Source organism: Gobius niger (assembly GCF_951799975.1).
Source record: "Gobius niger genome assembly, chromosome: 12".
NCBI classification, from domain to species: Eukaryota; Metazoa; Chordata; class Actinopteri; order Gobiiformes; family Gobiidae; genus Gobius; species Gobius niger.
This window is the reverse complement of record NC_136863.1, coordinates 27123574-27133156: the sequence shown is the minus strand read 5'-3', so window position 1 is coordinate 27133156 and position 9583 is coordinate 27123574. Positions and strand designations below refer to the sequence as shown.

The following is a 9583-nucleotide window of genomic DNA, read 5'->3' as shown; positions in this document are numbered from 1 at the left end:
ATACTTTGTACTAACTAGGACTATGACAAAAGGTAGTTGCCAATCAGAGGAAGAAGAGAGCAACTCCACAGCCTTAAAGTCTCAGAGTTGTTACTTGTAATAATGTACAGAGACTGCATAAGCCTGGGACAAAGGTACAATGTGACAAACATTTCCAAAGGAAAAAGGAGAAACATTATAAAGCTGTATCAAAAGTACAAAAGAAAAAAATAATTTATTGTTTACATTTGAAGCCCACTGTTAAGAAAAAACATTAGATCAACTGAAAGTCAATCCAAGTAAATTAGACTTTATCAAAACAGTAACAGTTTCGATGCTTAAATATATTTGTCATCAGAGGTCGTTCTCCATGTTTTCCAGTAAAGTTGTGTCGTCTGCCTCCTGGACAAAAACAAATCAAACACATTAAGACTTTATAAAACAAAAACACACATTTTAGAGTGGATTATATAGAGGACTGAAAGGGCAAGTCACAACATCTGCAGAACAGTCCACGAAATTGTAAATCTACAACAACCTGGTGAGCAAATATCTTTTGACTGGCTCTTCCCTGTAACTCACCTGTGTCACCCGGCTGTAGGCCTGAGCGGGCGGAGGGCTGTAGCGCTGTAGGCCTCTCCAACACAGGAACAGGACGTAGAGAGAGGCCAGCAAACACTGCACGCTGAAGGTGATGGAGCTGCCCTTGGCCACGTACGAACCCACGCGCTGGAGGGGGCACAGGGGGGAGAGTAATGACGGATACGTGCGGCGGATCTCAAATAAGCTTTACCTGCTTTGGGTTGAGAGCAGTGGAGCTTGGAGACTTCAGGCTGGTGCTCATCACAGCAGAGAACCCAAACACTAGACTGAAGATGTTCACAGCAACAAGGGCAATAATCTGCACAGGAGAGGGAGCAATCACTTGGTTAGTTTGGTCAGTGGTCTCAGTTCCTTTATTAGGAACGGACATAATATCAAAGTGGATACATCATCCGTTTAGGCCAGGGGTGTCCAAACCTTTTTCACTGAAGGCCACATATTGATGTGTACAGCATGGAGGGCCACCGGTCGTTGGCCAATGCATTTAAACATTCAGCTGGGTGTATTTAAGAGAGGTTTGAACTGTTCCCCACACCTTTGTAGACTTGCAACTAGGGCTGTGCAATTAATCGAAATTCAATTGCAATTTCGATTATTACACTAAACGATTTATTACAAAATTAGCGTAATCTTTTTTTTTTTGCAAAGCAGACTTGCATTATTTTATGGCGCTGGGATTATTTTCCCTTCACATTTCACGTGCCATGGCTCATGCTTTTGCCTGACATAAAAACATACAGCACTGTGTGATGATGTCATCCGGCCGTGCTGCTCAGTTTACATGCGCAGGCATGAGGGCTGGCCAGCAGGGGGCAGGTGTGAAACAGAGACCTCTCCTTAATTTGTACTTTTATGACTGTTCAGAAAACAGAAAATATTCAGCATAGTTTTTTTTATTAATAAATATATAAATAAAATAAACACTTTTTTTTTAAAGGCAACACATAATCGTTTGAATAATCGTGATTTCAATTATGACTAAAATAATCGTGATTATTATTTTTTCCATAATCGAGCAGCCCTACTTGGAACCATGATCCAAGATCAATCAAGACAACAATAACAATACTTTTGGAGGTTTTAATTGTGTGGATTTATTAAAATTGCAGTAAAAAGTACCATCTCTGGCAATGTGTGCCAGTAAAACTAGAAGCCGTATCCTCACTAGAGGGCCACATTCAGCCCCCAGGCCGCACATCGGGCACGCCTGATTTAGGCCTTAAAAACAGACAGATCCTTTGGGTGCATCAGCATTGATAATTCATCATTTGAAATAAGGTCTCTGTATAAATAAGACAGTGACTCTGAAATACCGAGACCAAGGCTGGTGAAGAGTTTGTCTGGAGCTCCCCCCGCAGGCAGCAGTGGGAAAACTTAGTGAAAACAAATGTTCAATTTCATGACTTCTGTTACAAGAGCTTCCCTGTTACAGCCATTACTTCCCTTGTAACAGAACGGTCATTTTATAAAACAGAATTAAGGCCTGGAAGTATTAGCTCATAACCTGGACCATGTTATATTTCCCAGCTTAGATAAGAAGACTGCTCTTTGACCAATCAGAGGAAAGAATCCTCTGTGGTTACGGAGGGGGAGGAGCAGAGAGAAGAGGAGGAAGCAGCTTGAGCAGCAGCGATACAAGTCTTTTATATGAAAACGTGCATGGATTTTATAAAGTAGTGATGCAGATTTTAGATGACAACATGAAAAAGGCTTATTTCTCATTCACATAATAAATTGAGTGTTGCATTTCAGTTGTAATACAGATTGTTAACAAATGTGAGCTTCTCCTTATGTGCCACTCAGTTCTGACTAATGGCGGTTCATGGCACTGGATAATTTATTAGACATGAGTTTAGTGATAGGTTTTGATATTCAGATGAACTGAGTCTATGACTGAAAAACAAAAAACCAAGGCACTCCTCCCACATCGTAATTCTCTATTTACTTTTTTAAAAGCCTTTATCATGCTGGGCTGATGAATCTTTAAAGCATAATGCTGGTTTTCTTCCACTTGTATCGGCTCTAAGGGATAAGCCCACCTGCAAGTGTCCTGCCTAAGAGCACAGCTACAGTCCAACCTTTACTACTGGTGTACTGGTGTAGTGGCTAGAAGAGTGACCAGTCATTACCTTGACTTTGTTGGCTCTCCTCTGGACCTCCATCGCGTACACCCCCGAGGCCACGTACTGAAGGACAGGGCACAGAACACAGGGCAGTTGACAGACTTGGCGAGGCCCGGGACAACAATATTTCACATGCTTCCTATTACCACAATTCCAGACGTCTTTATATGTATTTGTAAACACAGAAATAAAGTCAGTGTGGCTTTATGCCAGGCTACCCGCACCCCCAGTTGCAGATTAGACGCTCACAAAAATCAGGATGAATCTTGGACCATTCCTCTTTACAAAACTGCTGCAGTTGAGCGAGATTCAGGCGGTGTACTTACTTATTCCTCCTGCTCCTGTGAATGTGTACATGTTATGGCCAATAAAAATATGACAGATCAGACCACATTTAGTGACCAATTTAGGCAGAAATGTGAGAAATTCCAGGGCCCCTTTCGCGGCCTCGCTGTTACGCTGATTTATTTTTAGTACAAGACAGAGCGAGTCAAAACAAGACTTAAAAATGCATATAACTGAAAGTATTTTATCTACACTCTTGCCTCTTACTGTAATTGATTAATTTTATGTTGATGTTTTTATTGATTGTATTTGTTTTTCTTCTATTTTATGCTGCTTTAACTGTGAAGCACTTTGAATTGCCTTGTGTATGAATTGTGCTTTACAAATAAACTTGCCTTGCCTAGTACAGTTTTGCATGCTTTTTTACGTATGAACACCATACGCGCATTGTTTTCTGTGTCCTGATTGGCTAGTCGCAGAGTGAGCCTCCTCTCGCTGCAGAGAGGATCTCTGTCAGTGTCCCGTCAACACATCAGCGCACACCACACGCCGCAGGGTCACAGCAACACAGGCTGTGCATGTGCGGGTCCAATTCCGCATTTTACAGGACTTTCTCTGCACTTTTCCACAAAGATAATCAACGCCAGTATGTGGCGCTCTCCTCAACTAAACACTCGCCTTCTGAAGCCTGAAACTGCTACGATAAAACTTTGGTCGTAGCTATGATCGTCTCTTAGTTTGAATAACCACACAGTGGAGACGAGAGCAGCTCACGATGTTACCATCCCCATCTAAAAATCTTATTAGACAAAAATAATAATAATGGCAGTGTACACCAGGCATAAGGGAGAACCTGTGTGAACTAGTGAGAAAAGTGTATAAAGTGTGTGGTGAGGGTTTTACTGCCTCAAAACTTATATAGTAATTGTAAAAAATAAAGTTGAATACAGATTTTGCCTATTGCGGGTCATTTTTAGAACGTAACTCCCGCGATAAATGGGTGACCACTGTACTTACGTTTTTCTCCCACTGTATTCACCTTATTCCGCCCCGCCCACTTTGGCCACTTTTTGCTTTGTCTCTGCACTTCCGTTGTCTTGACACTTCCAGTCGAGCGCGAAGCAGAGAATGAAGGAAAATATTCTCCGCTCAAATCTGATGTTTAGTCGATTGATTTGTGTAAAATGGCCAATGTTCATTTGCACCAACAAGTCAACTCTGCACCGTTTCTCTGCGCGGCCGAAAAACGGCTTTGTTTTCGTGTAGTGACTGATTTTATGTGGACTTCTCCAGCCCCATGTTAACAGATAGGAGAAAAGGGGCGGCCACAATTAATGGCGGCGCCCACGCGAGCCTCAGGAATAAGGTGAACATTACACTGATGTACTATATCATCACTCTCTTCATTTGGTCCTGGCTTCAAGAAAACTTTATTCACTTCATAAATAAGTGTACTTAGCCTCAGGCCTTTGCTATGTCTCACTTCTGGTCCCTGACCCACAGTTTGAGAATTACTGATTTAAATAATAAATAATAATGTAACGATGTTTTGTTATGTTAAATGGTCGCGATAGTAATGCTAATTTTTGCTAATTAGCCGCGGCTACGCTAGCGGACTTTTTTCCATTATTTTTGCAGGTTTATAATAGCCGCAGCTACTCTTTTCTGTTACAAGCGTTTTTAAGCTGTTTGTGACATACTGTCGGCTGTTTCCATGCAAATAGTGACTGGATCTCTATGTTTTTTATTTGCAGTTTTACAAACTTTTGACTGGAGCAATAAACGTGGCTCAAAGTCATTCAACATTGCCTTCATGTCAAGTCTGTTCGCTATCTGCCAAACTACACACTACAGATGTTTAGAAAGGGCAGAATATGCACCTTACTGGTATTTAAGCTTCTTCTATTTAGTCTGAATACGATTACCTTCAAACCCTGCACATTCACAGAACTGTGGTTATGAAAAAGTAGGTTACCAAGCTCCAACAACCACTTTACTCACTCACTATTTTATTGTGGGTAAACAAATAAAACTGTATATTTAGGCCTCACCAGTAAACTGGACCAGACCGGCGTCGCCATGGAAACGGCACAGTTGTAGCTCACACAGGTGTAGATGACTGTGGTGAGGATGCAGGCCACTGCACTCAGCACCTGGACCACCTGGAGAGGGGACAGACTCTTCACATCAGACTGACATGCAATTGGAAAAACTCATCACACTCCTGAATGTGGCAGTCGCAGCTTCCAAGAATTAGGCATTTTCAGAAGGACCGTCAAAGTGCAATTAATAAAAGAATAAAAGATCATTGATGAACCGCATTTACAATGCAATTACATCATATGGAGCACGCGTGACCTGAAACACAGAGCACTTAATCATAAATTACAAACTGTAGCGGGTTGATGAAATAGTTATTAGTTTGGAGAGTTTCATGTCAGCTCAGTATTGATGTGGAATAAAATAATGACAACAAAATGAACTGCGAGGAATCACATTTCCAGTGTGATTAATGTGATTTAAAAAGAATACTGAACTGACAGCACTCATCGGTAGAGCAGTAGGGATGAATGCGTTGACTAAAATATTTCATCCTCATTTTAGATCTAGGATCTCTACATTAACGCAATAATCTGAGGTCTACAAAGTCATCATGACATTGTACTGGATGACTGTGAATTAGTGATGCACGACAATTGAAATTTGATCCGACACCGATTAACCGTTAATTTCCAGACAACTGATACCGAGAACCTATAATGACACCGATAATAAGGTATACAATGGGTTTCATAAGTATCGGGCCCCCTTGAAATGTATATGCTATGGTCCATAAAAATAAATGTATTTAGCTGAATGTTTAAATGCATTTAAATTTTACATTAAAGACACACACTAAGTGACACACAATCGTGACGTGAAATGAAATGTATACATGATTTTGAACTTTTTTATTAAAAAAATCTGAAAAGTGTAATGAGCAAAAGTACCTGCCCCCCTTTCCTTTTGGTGCAAACAATTGCCTTCAGAAGTTTCCTGATGATTTCTGAATGATCACATGTTGACCCAATGCCTAAATAGAGTCTACCTGTGTGTAATCTAATGTCAGTTCAAATACAGCTGCTCTGTGATGGTCTCAGAGGTCTGTTAGAGACTATTGTGGAGCAGGGATAAAGTTATTGAGAAGTATAAAGCTGGGTTAGGTTATAAAAAGATTTCCAAAGTTTTGAACATCAGTTACAGTAAAATACCCCATCCAGGAATGGACAGAGTCTGGCATCACTGCAAACCTACCAAGACCCGGCTGTCCTCCTAAACTTACTGACCGAACAAGGACAGCACTGACCACAGCTGTTACCAAGAAGCCTATGATGACCCTGGATGAACTGCAGAGAGCTACAGCTCAGGTGGGGGAAACTGTCCACAGAACAACTATTGGTCGTACACTGCACAGATCTGAGTGGCATTTTTGAAAGAAAACCATAAGAAGCCCCATTTTCTGTTTGCCAGATGCCTCCATGTGGCCTCCTTGTGGCTTCTGGCACAAACTTTGGTTTTCTTTCAAGAAGACCACTCTGCCATAAAGGCCATATTTGTGCAGTGTAATCACTTAGTCACTCAGTGTGTGTCTTTCATGAAAAATTTCAAGCAAACATATTTATGTTTATGGTCCATAGCGTGGCAAAATGTGGAAAAGTTAAAGGGGGGCCAATACTTATGCAAACCACTGTATATATGTGTACTTTATTTTGTGACAAGAAATAAATGTAACAGTTCACAGTTCTGCCCAAAATGTATAAACTCTACAAAAACATATGCAAATGTAAAGATCAAATAATGAGATTTTAGATTTTTGGGGTCTCCACCTTTTTCTAAAAGCTCAGGGTTTTCACTGTTCCATCATCTGAGCAGGTCTCGTTCCAAGTGCTTCGATCACGTTGCGATCCGTCTTTATTTTCTCAGGAAGACAAGGCTAATACTCCAGCTTAGTACAGCGCCCACCGGGGACAGGGCGAGAATTCCTTTTATTGTGTTATTCACAATACTTTGCAAAATAACGCAAATATCTTTTGTAGAGTCGACTACAGGCTCTTTAAAAGCATTTGATCACACAGAAACCTTACGTTTACTCTGGAGTTTCTTTAGTACTGCTTTTCTGACGTTAATTGTCAAATTATTTTTTCCATACACAATGATTGTGTATGGTTTTAAATATAAAAATATCATTTATTATTCTAATTAGGTGTAAAACAGTTTTTGGACTCGTCTCTGTTGTTATTTCAGGAAGAGTTTCTGATTGTTTTTTTTTTTTTGCTGTTTGTCAATGGAACTCTCAACAGTTTGGACTTCCTGTCAGTAGCTTCAAAATAAAAAAAACTTTTCTGCCCAACATTTCAGCATTTAAATGGCTGCATCACTGAAATCTTGCCAGCAGATGTTATCCATCTAAATGAGTCATGTATTCAAAAGCATTAAAAACCGGTCATATGCACTTTAACTACTAGAACCTTCTTGTTGTGATGCGCGAGCACTAACCACTGTGCCACCGAGCCTCCACTCATTTGTAACAGAAGAACTGCCGCTCACCCCGGACAGCAGGAGTCTGGTGTTGACCACGGCTCCAAACCAGCGGTGGATCCTGGCGTTGTCCAGCTCCCCCTGACTGCTGTTCTGAGCAGCGGAGTGGGGCGCAGTGGGGGGCTGCATGTACACCTGGTGCAGCCCCTCCAGGAACATGTTCTGCTGGGACATCTGTGACAAGGGGACAAGGACCAGACATCACGGACAAGACTGCGGTCACTGAAGGTCTAGAATCTCAAGAGCCTCACCTCACACAGTCCAGGACGTCAGCAGAATCTAAACATTTTCACTAAAGCACAGGAGATTCCAGCAGGAACTTCTCCGAGCAGTACAGTCAGGGGTCAAAGTTTAGCCCCGGTGGATCATGGGAGCTGCCTGGTCAAAGTTTACTGCTGAGGAGGAGACTTCAGGAGGCGATTGGCTGAGATCTTATCAGCTTTACACCATTTGCATGTCATTATCCTTATAAAAGTTCATTTGGGGAAACAAGATTAGCGTCATAAAAACTCTTAACCCGCTTAACAGTGCTTTTAATGGAAAGGTTGATTTAGTGAATTAAATGTCTAAAACTACACTTTCATCCTTCAATATAAAGAGACAAAAGGGTTCTGCATTGACTAAGATCCCATTTCTAGATCTGCAGAATGCAGGTATACCATGGTATAAATAAGCAAAGTCGTAACCTCAATTGGTGCAATGAATTATGGGATCGCTCAGAGGTCAATCGGGATAAATTTGACCCGGTTTTGACAGCGCAGAAGCATGTACGAAGACGAGAGAGTGCAGATAAATGAGTTTAAATCATAAAGAGGCTCATAGAGAGGCTCGGGTGGAGGACACAGAGATGAGTCGCGCTGTTTTTAGACGATGGACATTTGCTAATTTGAAGTTATTTGTGTGGAAACGCGGGCTATTGCTAACGGCTACAAAGAGGACTTGGCAGACAGAAGACGGAGAAACTCTGGCAGATCCTTGAAACTTCCTTCAGTGAAACAGGTGGTGGAGATAGATGGAGTTACTGCTGCACATACGATGTGCTCGTGCCATTTATTTGTTTATTTGTTATTAGGATCTCTATTAGGATTAGTTGCCACCAGGGTAGCAACTAGTCTTCCTGGGGTCCATCACAATAATAAGAAGCATACATAATAAAAAATACAAAGAACAAATACAAAAAAAAATAAAAATAAATAAACCCTACAATATAGTGAGAAAAAAAATAGTAACAAGCAGTAATTCCCTCCTAGTTAAACGGTTTAAAATACATAGTCATGGTTCTCGCTGCATAGGTTCTCGCTGCAGGAATAAGTATGATCTGTTGTCTCACAGCTGTGCCTATCATGGACATAGATTATTTCATAATGCAAGGGTCTCGGTTTCATCTTTTTACGGATGTTATAAAAGAAGATAAGCAGATTTTTCACTAATCTCCTCTCAACATGCAGCCAGGAGAGAGTCTGATGCATGTCATCAATGCTCGTCCTTCGTGGACAGCGAAGAGGGACATCGGTGAAAATAGCATCATGTCCGCGACAGACTTTACCGTGGGTGTGGAAGTGTAGGGCCACTTTACTGCGGTCCAACACTGGGCCTTTTTTTTTTTTTTTTATCACATTTGGGGTTTTTTGTACTTCATGTATGCTCTTTCAAGGTTTAAAGTTTTTATAGTTTATTATTTACGTTTTATGTTTTATGTTGCTCTGAAGACAATTCCTACTTTGTGAACCTGTTCAATGTCAATAAAACCAATTCTGATTCTGTCGGATTATTAACAAGGAAAAGCTTTCAGTTTCTGCACATCTGGATGGTGAGGGAAATGCTTAGTACAGTTTCTTTAAAGGAATAGGCCACCGTTTTTACATACTGAGATATGTTCTTACCTTAGCTTTGACGAGTTCTTTCGGACCTGTCTGGTCTTCACCCATGCCTTCAATCACGTAAACACAGCGCAGACGGCGTTAGCATTTAGCCTCTCCCCCTCTCCTATAGCTCCAAAACACGTCAAGATAGAA

General features: G+C 41.1%; 1 protein-coding gene across 1 annotated transcript; it reads right to left on the bottom strand.

The window, feature by feature from the left end:
- Positions 1-333: 333 nt before the first annotated feature.
- Positions 334-8913, bottom strand: tmem253 (transmembrane protein 253; the record flags this gene model as incomplete). Its single annotated transcript, XM_079567583.1, has 7 exons — positions 334-381; positions 562-708; positions 773-880; positions 2712-2768; positions 5042-5152; positions 7578-7742; positions 8899-8913. 7 exons carry the CDS (start codon positions 8911-8913, stop codon positions 334-336), a joined length of 651 nt encoding a protein of 216 aa, XP_079423709.1.
- Positions 8914-9583: the final 670 nt, after the last annotated feature.